Genomic DNA, 14,950 nt, shown 5'->3' with positions numbered 1-14,950 from the left:
GCAAAACATGTGATGGGTCTGACTCACAGAGTCCTATTCATCCCTGATTTGAAAAAAGCCTAGTAGTTTAGTTATGACCTGGAAATGTCTGAAGCCAAATCATTTATAGCTTTTTAAAAAGTGTTTATAATGTGAAGTATGGTTCTAAACACCTCCACAGTCCCTTGAGTGATGCACAGGTTCAAAATGAACATGTTACTGTTTGAAACCTACACTGAACACCTACTTCACAACAGCCAGACCTCTCTGCTCAATGCATTCACGCCTGTGTATGAATGACTGAGCTCAGCATGCTTCTCCCAGGTGTCCTCAAAGGATTGAAAGAATACACCAAAGAGCAGAACTGCCCTCTGATCCAAAAGAAGTTTTGCTGAGATTAGATTCCCTTAGCACTCCAACATCTTTATCTCTGGCCCTGCAGGTAAGAAAACATCACTGGTCATTGCTACAGCAATGAGACCTATATGGCAGGATGAGCAGGCATGCAAGGAATGCAGGCAATGTTATTCTCTTCTGTGATCCAGAAATTAGCTTTAAGACTTAGCAAGAGAATAATCACCCTGACCTTCGTATGCAACATCTTAAAAAACCCCACCAGTGAGGACAGCAGGCATTTACCAAGTGCCAGCAGACACCAGCATGCAGGGAGAAAAGCTTTACTGCTTCTCTGACACAGCATCGTGCTGAGCAGGAATTCAAAAGAAGCCACCGGAGTGAGGATGAGCGGGAGCCTCAGGTCACCGTCAGTGGCAAAGCAGCCAGCACTGAGAGAAAGGACCGGAACCAGACTGACCCGGATCTGGTCCTGACATGGCAGGACATGAAAGGAGAATTATGGATAGCTGGGTAGCACATTCCCTGGTACTGCAACTGCATGGCTGGAGGAAGAAGTGGAGAGCATGGACCCTTTGCTAGATAAAGCCTTGCAGCTTTACGCAGCTCACATTATTCACTCGAAGCCTGGTTGCCTCACATGAGATAAACACCTGCACATAAGCTTAACTCAGGACTAAATTCAAAGCCCACAAACATCAAAAAGATTTCGAGTTAAGCATTTCTCTTGCTGAACTTGGTCTCTTGTTTGCAAGGAAAGAGTCTGTCAGAGGCAGGCAGTGGGTGCCTTGCTGTCATGATTACAGGAGGCTGCTTGCCTCCAAACAGCAATGGGACATGCTCTGGAGGCAGCCCCTGGAAAGACAGAAAAGAAAAAGTAGACAGGACAGACGGGAAGTAGATATTTGAAAATTACAGACTTCTCTGGAAAGAAAAAGGGTAGCAAATGAGTGCCAGGGTGAGAAGGAAGAGGCAGGGAAGAGGTTTAGGAGCTGTCCAGGGCCACGAACCACAGAGCAGGGCACAGGTGGCCCCAACTCAGGGCTGAACCCAGAAAATCCTGTTTCGAACAAATATGTATAAAGATGCAAAAAAAAAAAAAAAAAAAAAAAAAAAAAAAAAAAAAAGAAAAAACAGGTTAAAAGATGAGATTGATGATGCTCGATCCTGTTGGGTTCAGCTTGGCAGGCTGCAGACAGCAGACGGTTGGTTATCGTGCTGCACCAGTGCACTGCCATGCACAGATTCAGTACAAGGGAAAAAAAAGGACTGAATTTTTATATCCTAATAGGATGTTTTCTTCCTTTCACAAAGGAATCAGAAAACAAAGGGGTATACACAAAAGATTTGAGGTTATAGAATATTATCTGGCCAAAACAGAAAGAAGAGAAACGTAGAAGTATTTGATGTTAAATGTCATGAGGCTGTAGAGGCACTACTCTTTATGGAGAGCAAAAGGGCTACTCATGCTTGTAGTGGCCTTTGAAACCAACTCCCAATAATAAACTCTTGCAAAATAGTTACTAATCTTTTTCTTTTGTAACCATGCCAAGCTGTCTGTCCATCCCTCACCCCTACACTGTGTCAACAGCAAAGTGAAACAGTGCTCAGGGTCCCCAGCGCTGTAAGTATGTCAAGAGTAAAAAAAAATACTCAAATATCCTTTGTTATTCTGGCTGCAGACATAAGCACTTCCCTGTCCAGCCCATTTGCTTATTTCTGGCCATAGCACTCCGTACTCAGAGTTCTCAAGAGATAAGGCAAACTCATCCAGAAATCACCGTATTCATATCTAATGGTTTCAGGTGCTGTTACTATTCTTATCTGCTCTTGAAAAAAGGTCAAGGATATTAGTGACTCATATTTTTTCCTCCATTTATTTCTATAGCTCAGAGCAGGTTATCCTTTATCGCTATCTGCACAAGTATTGTTTTAACATTCTTCTTGATGCTGGTCACAGAGTACCTGATGGCCTCCTCATTAAGTTAAATTTACACTGGCATGACTCCTTTGTCTACCTTAGACTTCCAGCGGGAGGAGGAAGGAAAAAAATATCTAGTTCCTTATTCAGCAGATAAGAGTAATGAAACTGTGGCCCTGAAACCACTTTGTAAGCATCTCAGCCCTTTTAGTGTGGTGAAAAGCTTTCATGACCCGAGACAGGCATTTGCTGGACACTGGGACTTCTGGGGTGTGCTTGTACTTCTGAAGCCAAGTTGTCAGGCTTTTCCCTTTCAGGCAGCTTCCCTCTTGATCTAAACCCCTCTCTCTTACTACTCACCTCCCCTTTCCAATCAGTGGATGCACACTGAATACAAGAGACTCCACATTCTGCAGATTGCTGCAAGCATGACCCAACCCTTGGAGCTCAAGTCACAAATATGTAATTTAACATGAGGTTTTCTTGACAAAGTCCCGAGGCAATGACTGTGCCTTTGCTAGATATTTTCTCCTTAGTGATGCAACCACCCACAATGTGGTAGGAGCTTGCAGCTGACAAGAAAGGCATGCTGTGATTTGGAAAAGCTAGCCCACAACTATACCGGCCTTTTCCTGACAGAGATTCAAAGCTCACCAACAGGTCAAGCCTACAACATGAAAATGTCAAACAAGCTACCTGCTGTGATTTCTCATAAATCCATTAAAGACAGAAACATTGGCCTCCACACAGTATCAGCAGAAAAAAGCACACTACTTATATATTAGATCCAGAAGGCACTGCTGACGAAAGCTCTTCCCAAGACTACGACAATGCTGGAGCGTGTCCTAACCAGTAGACCGTTGACTGCATCTCAGAAAGCTCATATGAGAACAAGACTGTGAATGTTGAAAGGTCGTCATGCTTTCATGCTTTGAAATAAAACACTCTGAAGCAAAATGACTGCCCACAAGTATATAAAGAACAGTGGTGCAGGGATCAAGAGTACTCTCAAGGTCACATTTTGAAAAGAAAAAATCCATCTACAAAACCATTGATTCAAAAAAACAGCATTTGTACATCCAACCACTATAATGCAATGTAACCTGAGGTGGCTCAAAATATAAGCAGTATCAGGTGCATGTGCAATTACCTAAGTAGCTCCATGCACAACTCTTGAGCTAATTTCCTTAACCATTTGGCCTTGCATATAAGCCAGTAAGTAATCAAGAGAGTACTTCAGCACCACATGATGTATAATACTCCTACCAAGGTAGTCTCCGGTTCACAACACAGCACATACATGTGCAGTGTATGTGTGTATTTGAGAAGTACCTGGAAGAAGCATTTACCTGTAGCAAACAGAAAGCTTTTTGTGGGTGACTACCTTCGGTGTCTTAAGCAGCTGAAACATATTTTGTGGCTTGTACTTTCTTTCTCTTTTAAAGCAAATGCTTAAGATTGCAAAATCATTACGCCCCAACATAACCACAGGGGAAGCTGACAGAGCTGTCAAACTAAATTTGGAGCCCCACATTACCAGTTGCTTTGTACTACCAAAGTGCAGAGGAAGATGACCAGAGATGACCCCACGACTGTACAAAACCAAGGACAACTGGGGTTATTTTGACAGGCTTCAAAAAAATATGAGCAAGAGAGGGCAAAAAATTAGAATTTAATGAGCAGGATGATCCTAATACTCAGATCAGGAGATTTATTTCCCACCACCATGGGCCATACAAATGGGGAAAACCTGCTACCCTTCCAAGTACATAACCCACTATGTTCCCTTCTGCTGGGTGGAGTTGGTAGCTGGTTCGAACTCATCTTCTTAGCTGGCCTCTTGGCCTCAGTGGGTTGCAAATAATTCTAACATTCAAAGTCATCTGGAAACCTTTTCAAGTCTAAATTGTGTTTAACCAACCCCAATCTCACTCATTCCTCCTGGACACATTCTCCTCCACAGCACTGACCTAGCTAGATTCCGTTTTTTGTCCAGACTATAAATGCTTCACTTCTATAATCTTTCCTCTTACATAAACGACATTTTTTCCCCTCTCACCAGAACTGAAAATGTGAGGTTGTCTTCTTGCCCTGTAATGCCACTATTAGTCTTCTTTTCAAATAGCCTAAATGCTCTTTTAATTGGGAGGATGCTGACAGAGGAAATGGTAACGATGGACTTGTGCAAGAGTCTGTCTTTCATCTGCACAATGGTGGATCTGAGATCTAAGGCTGCCAAGTTCTTGAAGCATGTTGGTATGTTACAGTAGGGAAAGCCTTTGCAATGAGGAAGGAGCTGCTGTAGGTGGATCAGAGCTACCTCACCTTAGCTGGCTATGGCTGCAGGAACAAGAGCTGTTGCTTGCTAACAGAGAGGTTATGAAAATAAGATACTGGTCACCAATTTGCAGCAGAATGAAGGAGGGGGTAACATGGCGTGAGTAGTAAGTGAACAGGAGAAACAGATCACCAAAATCTAAACATAAATCCTGTATTTTCAGGGAAGTAGGTATCAAACACCACCATTAAAAAAAACTGGAAGAACAGTGGGTGCCATGAGGTTGCACCCCTTATACCTACACACGATGCCCACCTGATCCCACTAAGAAAAAACATCAGTCTTGGCTGGCATCTGCCAACGCTTTCTTTGGCCAGAGCAGGTGAAAGCCATGCAGCCACACAGACCAAAGGCCAGCACCTGAAAGCTCAAGCATGGCCTGCACCTGACACTAACTGAAATACAAAACACGGCTAAGGCGGCCAGAAGACAGACCATCTGCCTGCCAAAAGCCTTTCAAATGTTATTTGTCAGCAAGAATACTAACATGTGCTTTGTTGCCATCAGCTTTCAGCCCCACAGAACCCTGTTCCTTAGGGAATATTTTCAAGGGTTGCAAACAGGTGACTGAAAAAAATGTAAAAACAAATATGCTATGTATGGATGTGATGTTCTCTGCACCTCCAGGGGAACGTTTGCTGGGCTCTGAAAACTGAAGAAGATTGGGAACAATTGCCTCGTCCACCCAGCAGCAATGCAGAAAAGCTTCGTGAAGCAAATCATTTGAAAATAACTTGCATCTTGTAGTTCATTCACCTCCCACGCTAAAAGCTGAACTCTTGCTGAACCACCGCATCAGTAAAGCAAACTGGTCATGCTGGGCAGCAGCAGCCACCCTTTCTCCAGCAGCAGCGCTCCTGCCCAGTCAGAAATAGTGAATTTTTTACATCATTTTGGGGAAAATAATTTAATTGGCACTTGAGATTTCATGCCACTGTAGCACATACTTTTTAACAATCTGCTCTTAACTCTCCAGTATTTTTCCTTTGTCCTTTTCCAGAATGCTCTTGAAAAAGCTACGGAAGTCAACTGTGGTTTTGCAAATAACAATGACGCGCTTCAGTCCTCTTTGGAGCCGAAAGCGTGTTTATACCTGAAATTATTCTTAGCTTCATGCAGGCAATTTTATCCTGCACTACATCAGAAGGGGAACTAATCAAGAAAAACTGTATAAGCAGACAAAATCTAAAGCAAAGCAGCAAAGTCCCGTGGAAAATCTGAAAGAGAAGTGATACAACAGAGGAGACAGAAGATGGAAGAAATGCAGAGCTTTGCTGTTTCAGACACTGAAGTTCATGGGTCATTTAAGTCTCTTGTTCTTATGGCAGCTCTTTTCTAATTCTCCAGCTAATGGTTATCAGAAAAGGCAGCAACGGTGTCTAAAACTGTAGCTATAGCAATATAATGTCAGTAAGAAATCAAGCAAGCGGAAGGAAGCATAACCTGATGACCTAATTGCATATTAACACTCCTGTTTCCCTCTCCCCAAAATACACAGGTTTCCAAGTATAAATAGGATGAGGTACCAATAGCTGGTTAGATTAGCATCATTATAAATTTTCCATTTCTTCTTTTAAGAAACACATGTTCTGATATAACATTTACACTGGAATTGAGCTCTGCAGTAATACATGTTATTTAAAAACATCACAGATTTCTGAAAGTAGCTACAAAGCAAAATCTGTTTGCAATTGCTCAGTTTTATGCACGGAGGTTTCTGCATGAGCTGGCAGATATATTTAAATTTGCTATTTATACAGCAACTTACATCCATGTTTTACAAACATGAAGGAATAAACTCTGTAACTGCCTTGTGAAACACACCACTATTTTAGAACTGACAACATTCACACAAAGAGAGAGATAAATGTCGAAGTTCAAGATAGGAATACAGAGAATGCGCACTTTCAGAGCTGGAGCCTTGTGTTTATGCCTTCTTTGCATATAAAAAGTCACTTATCTTCAAACAGTCATAAGATTGGTCATGTCATATAAGCCATTGTATACAACTCAGATCTTCATGCAGCAGCAAAGTGAGCAAAGATTAAAAAGAAACCAGTCCAGACCCAATCAATCGCAAAGAGAAATAAGCTTTCTTGGTTTTGTGAACATGCAACAAAAAGAAACCACAGAAGCAATCAGGTTGGAAAAGGCCTTCAAGATCATTAAGTCCAACTGTTACCCCAGGACTGCCAATTAACAAGAAAACCCCTGAAACAAATCAAACAGTCACTTCAACCCAAAAGTTTTATGTAGAGGATTTCTCTCCATGACACAGAATATGGTGGTTCAAACCCCTTTCATAATTTCAGTTCTGAACCCACTTTTTCAAATTAGGCTGGCGTATTTTCATCTATCCTTCCCAATGCTGCCTTAAGTCTACTAGATTTTCACTGGCATAGGGAGGAAGACCCAATTCCCTTACATCTGCAATATGCACCAGAAGTATCTGGCTGTCCCCAACACTTTTTTTAGTGAATATCTACTGACAGTGTGACTGCAGTATCTCCAGAGAAGGCCCTCCACACTGGAGACTGGGACTCGGACTGCTCAGCAAAGTGGTAAATGCAATACATACCTGACTCTTCTGATACAGAGAATTGCTCCCACCCCACAGACGTCAAAATATTATTTTCCAGCAACCAGATCTGGGCAAACAGAATGTGAACTCACAGTTTTGAGATGAATTAAGCTACTTCAGAAATAAGTAAGCATTTGGTTGGTGCTACAAAGGGCTGTTTATCCCTCCCTCCTTCCATTCTTTCCTGGAATAGGCTATCTCTGCAGCTATATAGATAGTCAACTACTTCAGACATGCTTAATGAGTATCACCAAATACAAAACCTGCCAGTTTTTAACAGTAAAAGTCTGGAAAAGTCCCTAGAGAGAGACACAGTCATGGGAGGTTGGAGGCAATGGGAGTGGGAAGCAGGGAACTGGGGGGGGTTGTGAAGGAAAGAAAGGGTGGGATGAAAAAAGAGAAGGTACTAACAAGTAAGGCATAACACAGATCCTAGCTCTAAATTATATATCTTATACTGCAGCAACATGGAGCACTGCAGGGGAGAGACACTTCATTTGTAGGTTCATTCTCATCATCTCTAGTATCATCTGGAATCTTCAGCAGTGATTGCCCTGCTGCTCTTCATAACCTGTTTATTTTGTACCGGATGTGCTATAAAATGCAAACATATATTGGTTTAGTCACCGGGACTACGTGTCTGTGTTACCTTTGAGAACATCAGAGATTTGTTGAGATCTGGCTTTTGTCTGCAAATGTTTTATGAGATCTTTGATTTCTTCCCAGATCTCAGCGTGCATCACTTGCTGTGAATCTCCAACAAATGCTCTGCATGACTGGGGAATGCAATGCTGGTGTCTAACACCCACTACAACTAACACTGACATACAAGTCTAATTAATTACTTGAATAGTCTCAAGAATTGTCCATGTGGCCTACAGGCCACTTAGCACTGGCTTCAAACCCCCCAGTGCCTGGCAGGTGACTGTTAAGGAATTAAGTCCATAGGGCTCAGGCTGGCATGTAAAAGGAAGTAAAGCTGCACTGCTTAGAAGAAAGTCTCTGGAGTCAATACGGAGGGACAAATTCTGAGAGTTGCTACTTCTTCAATGCAATTTCATCTTAAATTAATTTAAAAATCCAGTGTCGTTCCCATTTATGTAAAACAAATAGGGCATTTCCAACAGCACACCCTACTAATAATGTGGTTAATAACACATCAGTTGCGAGACCTTGTTAGGTTTCTTGTTTATACAGCACTAAAGTCCTGCATGATTTAAGCAAGTCTCTGACCTCTCACAACATCAATAACAGGCGCACTTTGCACTCATACACCACCTTTCATCTTGGAGCGCTTCTGACACGTGAATTTTAATTTCATCCCTGTGACACACAGGTAGGTGTGTAGGCACACTTCAAAGGCAGGTGAACTGTGCCACAGGAAGGTTACACAACTTGGCCCAAATCCCTGGTGAACAGCTGGGAATGTGAACTCTACCATTGCTTGTTCTGAATGTCCAGATAATAACACTTACCCCAAAAAATGAGCTTCATGAAGCATTAATAAAAATGTTCAACCCCCTGCTAGGTTTGCAAACAGCATGAGCAGATGATAAGCTCACTAATACTTTTTGATACATTATTCATGACTTGTTCCCCTTTTCTGGCAACACTTAAAAAACAAAACACAAACAGAACCTATTCAACTACATGAAAAAAAAAAATCAACAGTTTGCTTTTCAAGCAATTATTGCAAAATAATTTGGAAACCAAAACGTTTAGCCTTTACAGCTCGCCTGTTTGATCCCAACCACTACCCTTTGCACAATGTATGGCAACTTCTGTGCAGGACCAGAGCACCCGAGTGACCTCAGGAGAAAGCAGCAGGAGGACTTTGCTTGGTTTTAGTTTCCAAGGACCTGCAAGCTGATGAACATGATGCCTGCATACGTAACAGTTATGCTGGCAAAAAACCTGCTCAACCAACAGCTACTGACAGCAATTGAAACTAATGATCTAGAGCTGGCTATATGATAGCTAGAAAGGAAAAAACCCCTCCTACTGTTCCCGTTGATAATTAAGGGACTACTGCAGACAGGGACCGAGTTCAAAATACTGCTCTTGGCCTGGCCTTTGCCACCCTGTGAGCAGCAGAGAGTTATCAACCGCATTTGCAAATTGTACTTAACACTGCCTAGGTCAGATTCTGTGCTTCTGAGAAAGTTAGTGTACTAAATGCACACCTCAGCTTGCCCCTCTTATAGCAATGTCAATGGAAATGTACACATACACTGAATCAGCCCACCACAATATGTGAGTGGCTCTGAAACTGTGTTAAAAGGAAAACTGATGTGGGTGGTGACAGATTTTTAACGCACGGGGTAACAGTGGTATTATTTGCTAGCAAGTTGTTTGAGGTTGTGTCGCATGCTCCCATCAATTGCATGGGTGCAGTTTATTTATTGATTTCCAACCAAATATATCCAACAACATTTTCCACGGGAGCTGGGATTTTTAATGCCAACTCTGCTCTCCAGCAGCTGAGCTCTAAATAGAACACTTATTACTGTGAATCTCAGGTAACATGTTGAGAGTCAAATGCTCCCATCCAGCAGAATGAAAGGGAGATTCTCTCTTCTGGCAGAAGAAGTGTTAAGCTCTTGGGATGAAAATGACACTGTTGTGCATATTTGTGTGTGCATGCATATACCAGGGGATGAGTAAATAAATAATGTACAAACACACACATACAGACATATACTGATGTGGAGAAGGACCATTCAGCCAAAATATTTGGGACTATTTTCCTGAAGGCCTTATTTTAACAAGAAAGTTTCGTAGTATTTTGTTTCATAAAAGCTATGTAGTACTGTAAATAAGTTGTAAGGGAAATGGACTGCAGAAGGAAATCATGGAAATAGATTAGAAATTGTTTATACCCCTAATCTTTTGGTAATTCACCTGGTCATGTATCAGGACTACCTTTTGTGGGGGAAGAATCATAATTGTCTAAGAAGATTTTAAGAGGTGAACAGATGAGGTTAGCTCACTAGATTGGAGTAACTCTGTAATATAGCTTTGTCCTAAAGCATTATTGGATTAGGGTCCAAGGGTCAACAGGAGGCTCTTCACTGGCTATAAGGGTTCTGGAAGTGGCTGCAGGAGCTGAGTTTGTTAGTTACAAGGAGCACTGCTTGAACATTTTTCACTTCCTACAAACTAAACAGAATTGCTATAGCAAGCATCTCATCTGGGGCAATGGTGACAGTCACAAACCATGCTCTACAAATATTCTCTAGCGTTACTGTAAATTTTCCTTGAAGTATCAATAAATCTAGAGACAGTACCATACCAAGGATCTGGCAATTTCCTAATCATGTTTGCTGCTGAATAAAACTGTTCAACACCTAAAGGAGCCTCTCAAGGCAAAAAAAAGGTAAAAAAAAAAAAAAAGTGAGGTTCTCTTTGTTTCTCGCTTTTCAGTCTCAGATACCTCATAGCATTAGGTTTTGTTGAAAAGGTTCTGCTTTGACCACTCTGCTTCCAAATACTATCTCAACTTGAGATACGACAAACCACAAGGGTTTATGACTTACAGCATTTCTTAAACGCTTCTTCCCTGGTCAAGCAAGCTCCATTCTCTCACTGATTTTTTTACAGCCATCTCTTACTTCTGACCTGTAGTCCTCTTGTTTCTTTTACAGTATAGTCCAAAGCGGGTAATACTGATTCGTGCAAAGTTTACTTATCATTCTTAGAAATATTTTTTATCTGCAGCATATGTTCACAGGAGGAGGTATGGCAGCGTTTTCAAAGTTATCTGTTGGCACACCCCTTCTCCTATGTCACTTCCATTCAGCCCTGCCATTAAAATTATTACAATCTTGTAGAGCAGAAAGGTGACTGGTTCATAAAGTCAGTATATTTTCAGCCACACAAGTCCAACTGTAATGCCCTACAAGTGTAAACAACTATTCCATTCCATTATGCACAGAAAAATACAATCCATGTCCTTTTGCCTGTAAGAGGATCTCTTCAGACCTGGAGTAATTTTGTCCATGCCTTGGTTTCCTGATTTCCACGTATTTAAGTCTCCCACTAGGCTGGTACAAAAAGCATCTTTTCAGGTCCCACTCCTGAGATGGGGTTCTCTGCAGGAGTCATGCTGCTTGCCAGATTTTTCCCTTTTCAATTAAGCACCTCCCTAGGCTGCCATCTGAGACAGGGAATAACACCAGCTCTCCCAGAGGATCAATCCTGACTCGGCTATCAGATAAAATACATTTTCTGAGATATTTTGTCCCTAATGTCATCAAAGTTGCTTAGGAAAGTGCTTTCATTCATCATCCACATGTTAACATCCCTCCGTGTCACTGGTACCCAGCCAGCTACAAGGCCCCTCACTTACAAAACTGGAACCTCTTGCTTGCTCATTTTTTAAATCCTGGTCCAGAGCACACTGAATCCAGGAGGATGTTTTTCATGGGCTGACACGGATTTTTGCCTCAAGCTGACCTTGTATGAAGCAAATGGCATACATACACCTGTCATATTCAGTTTGCTGAGTGAAGTGCTTTCAATTTAACTTCTGCTACATGTTATTAAGATGGCACAGTTATTAGCATTTAAATCACCTTCTCCCTTGTCATTTCTATCTTTAGTTTTACCTCCCCCTCACTTCTGAATATGATTTATAGAAGACTGACTTAGTAGGAAAGTACACAGTTGCTAGACAAGGATGGAATTGCATTTTTTAGTATCATGGCTTATTTAAATTTAAAGGACTAAGAGGCAAAATGAGATTAACACAGCCCTGACAAACATGTGATTAATATTAGCTATTTTTTCCCACTGTAATATTTTTCCTTTCACTTTCTCCTTTAAAAATGGGAGAAAGTACTACTAATTTTCTAGTATGTTTGCTCAAGGAGCATAGGAGCAAGTGTCTAGTCTGCTTAGAAAACAATCTCAGCAAAACCAAGTGACTTAGGACAAGGATAAAAGCTATTTGGGATACGATACTTACTGTGGGTGCCCAGCTTAACACTCATAAGTATTATACTGTCCTACTAAAACTGTAATGACAGGCTTTCTCCAGTGCAGCTGGGACCTTACCTGTCATAAATACTGAAACAAGAGAGCAGAGATTTCCCCGTACCACAGTGCTGTGGCAAACAAGCACCCTGCCTGTAGAGCTTAGGGAAAGGAGGAACGGGTATGTCAAGAACAAAGCATGTTTTCTGTGCAAACGCACCAAAAGGGGATGAAGAGGCTGAAGCAGGAGGGCTGCACGTAAGGGGGTCTGATGTTAAGGCAGGGTAAGTCAGGATATTTCCTTGCTCCCTTGGCAGGTGACAGCCTCAGGTCACCAACGCCGCTAGAGAATTTCAGCAGGGCTGAAGTACGGGGACAGCAGCTCCCTTTGCTGTGCCCCAACCCTTCCAGGCTTCTGCCCTGCGCCCATCACCGCGGACTCCCGACTCACAGCACACCGGCGGAGGAAGGCTCTCAGCTAGAGCCTCACCTGTCCTGAGCCCCGCCGGGAAGCCGCTCCCTGACCGAAGGGGATAGGGAGCGGCTGCCGCCCTCCTCCCGGGATGCCGCGGCGGGGGCTGCCGGCGGCGGGGTGGGGAGGGACGAGCCGCTGCGGCACCGGCACCGGCAGCGCGGGGCTGGGCGGGGGGAACGCGGAGCCCCTCGGTTTCCCCCCATTCTCCTCTAGCAACGCCGGTTCCCGGGCTGCGCGGCGCTGCGCTAGGGGCTGCTGCACCTGAGCTGCAGTGTGAGCGCGGGGCACAGACCAGAACCAGACCCGGCGAACGCATGATGTAATTTCAGATTATATAATCCTGAAATACAAGGGGGAGAAAAAAAAGAAACAAACTAAAAGAGCATCCAACCACCCAGACCCGCCGTCTCTCCCGTGCACCGGGCGGGGATGCGGGAAGCCCGTGAGATCAGCCGCGATGCGCCGGGTTAGGACGGCGGGGCCCGGCCCGGCACAGCCCTGCTCTCCTTCCCTTCCCTCCCCGGCGGAGGCGCCGAGCCCGGCCGGCTCGGCCCTTGCGGAAGGGCAGGCGGGTGAGTGAGGGTGTCCTTACCTGCTCCCCGAAGTCGATGGCGATGTTGGTGATGCCGAGAGGGACGAGGAACCGGATCAGGGGCCAGTAGTTAGTGAGCGCTGGAAATTTCACCATAGTCCCAGCTGCGCGGTGACCCCCAGCGCATCTGCCACGGCAGGAGACGGCGCGGGAGGACGGCGGTGCGGGGGGGGGAAGGATGAAAGGGCAAAGGAGGAGGGTGCGTGCGTGTCCCTGTGCGTGTGTGCGAGCGGGGGAGCGCTGGGGGAAATAAGGGCGAGGGAGAGGAGCAGCAGAGCCCCCCAAAATAAAGCCGCCGGGGTAGCGGGCGGGGGCCAGTCCCTCCCTGCCCAGCGAGGCTCGGCTCGGCCCTGGCGGATGCTGTCTGGGCGGCGGGGTGCGTTGTGCGGCCGCCTTAGCAGGAGACCCGAGAGATCAAGTCCATCCCCGCCGCCCTCCTCCCACACAACAATGATCCGCCGCCGCTGCCGCCGCCGCCGCTGCCGGAAAAAAAAGGAGGAGGGACCCCGCCGCCAGCCACTCGTGCGGGCAGCGCTGCCATCCTCGGGGCGCGGGGGCCAGGGGAAGGGCCGGGCCGGCCCGGAGCCTCCCCCCCGCCTGACGCTCGCCGGCGGCGGGGCGACGGCAGCGGCGCCGCGCAGGAAAACGCCGCCCTCCTCCCGGCTGCCGCCGCGGTGCTGCTGCAGGCCGCGGTGCCGCGGTGCGGGTCGGGCCGCCGCCGGTGCAGGTCCCTGTGCCTGTCGACGATGCGCGGTGCGGGGCCCAGGCGCCGGTCGCCGCTCCCCGGCGCGGGCTGCCGGAGCACGTGGGTTTGACACACGCTCAGCACACGGACCGGCTGCCGCCGGCCGCCGCGGAGGGGGAAAGAGCGGCACCGAGCGGCTCCTCCTGGCGCCTGAGCGGCCGCGCTGCGCCCCCCGCTCGCAGCGCCGGCGGCCGGGCTGGGCCGGGCACCTGCCGAGACGCACAGCCCGCAGCGGTGGGTCCCGGTGGGCGCAGGAAGGATCCCCGTCTGAGTGACCCTCGCCGCCGGCGGCAGGGCACGGCCTTTTCTAAGGTGGGCATGGGGCCTCTTGGGCAGTAAGGCACTTGAGTAGCTATAGGAGAGGTGGGGATCCTTGGCAAGGCATTAAGCAGGATGTCCGACCCACGGCTCTTCTTCTAGAATCACAGAACCGTAGATCGGTTTGGGTTGAAAGGGACCTTAAAGCTTACATAGTTCCAACGCCTTGTCATGGGCAGGGACACCCTCCACTAGACCAGGTTGCTCAAAGCCCCATCCAACCTGGCCTTGAACACTGCCAGGGATGGGGCAGCCACAACTTTTCTGGGCAACCTGTGCCAGTGCCTCACCACCCTCACTGTAAAGAATTTCTTCCTAATATCTAATATAAATCTACCCTGGGTTGGTTTGGTTTTTTTCCTTCTTCTTAATATTTGTCCTAATAATGGTTCCTAATAATTTATTCTGATCAAACACCTGAAATAAACAAGTGATGAATGCAGCATCCTTGTTTTTCTAAGTCTCTGCCTGAGTTGTGGACAAAGGACTGCATATGTGGCTGCAAGGCAGCTTCCATGAGGGTCCTGCCTGACTGGGCACTCAGGTTATGTTCTGACCCACAACCTTGACCACACCATGAGGCCCTTGTCAGCTTACAGAGTGGGGAAGAGAAACCAATCATCCCCCTTCTGAACACACTGTGTAAGTTTCTCAGCTTTTTCAGACTCACTCA

General features: G+C 45.6%; 1 protein-coding gene across 1 annotated transcript in view; it reads right to left on the bottom strand.

Moving 5' to 3' along the window:
* Positions 1–13,765, bottom strand: part of ANKH (ANKH inorganic pyrophosphate transport regulator) — a 104,249-nt gene extending 90,484 nt beyond the window's left edge. The window contains exon 1 of the mRNA XM_061346715.1: positions 13,215–13,765. Within this exon, the coding sequence (XP_061202699.1) occupies positions 13,215–13,310 (96 nt within the window). The 5' untranslated portion in view covers positions 13,311–13,765. The remainder of the gene's footprint in view (positions 1–13,214) is intronic.
* Positions 13,766–14,950: the final 1,185 nt, after the last annotated feature.

Source organism: Neopsephotus bourkii, unplaced genomic scaffold (assembly GCF_033783945.1).
Source record: "Neopsephotus bourkii isolate Nb327-2 ecotype Australia unplaced genomic scaffold, CSIRO-AGI_Nbou_v1 NB_272, whole genome shotgun sequence".
NCBI classification, from domain to species: Eukaryota; Metazoa; Chordata; class Aves; order Psittaciformes; family Psittacidae; genus Neopsephotus; species Neopsephotus bourkii.
This window is presented reverse-complemented; position numbering and strand designations above follow the sequence as displayed.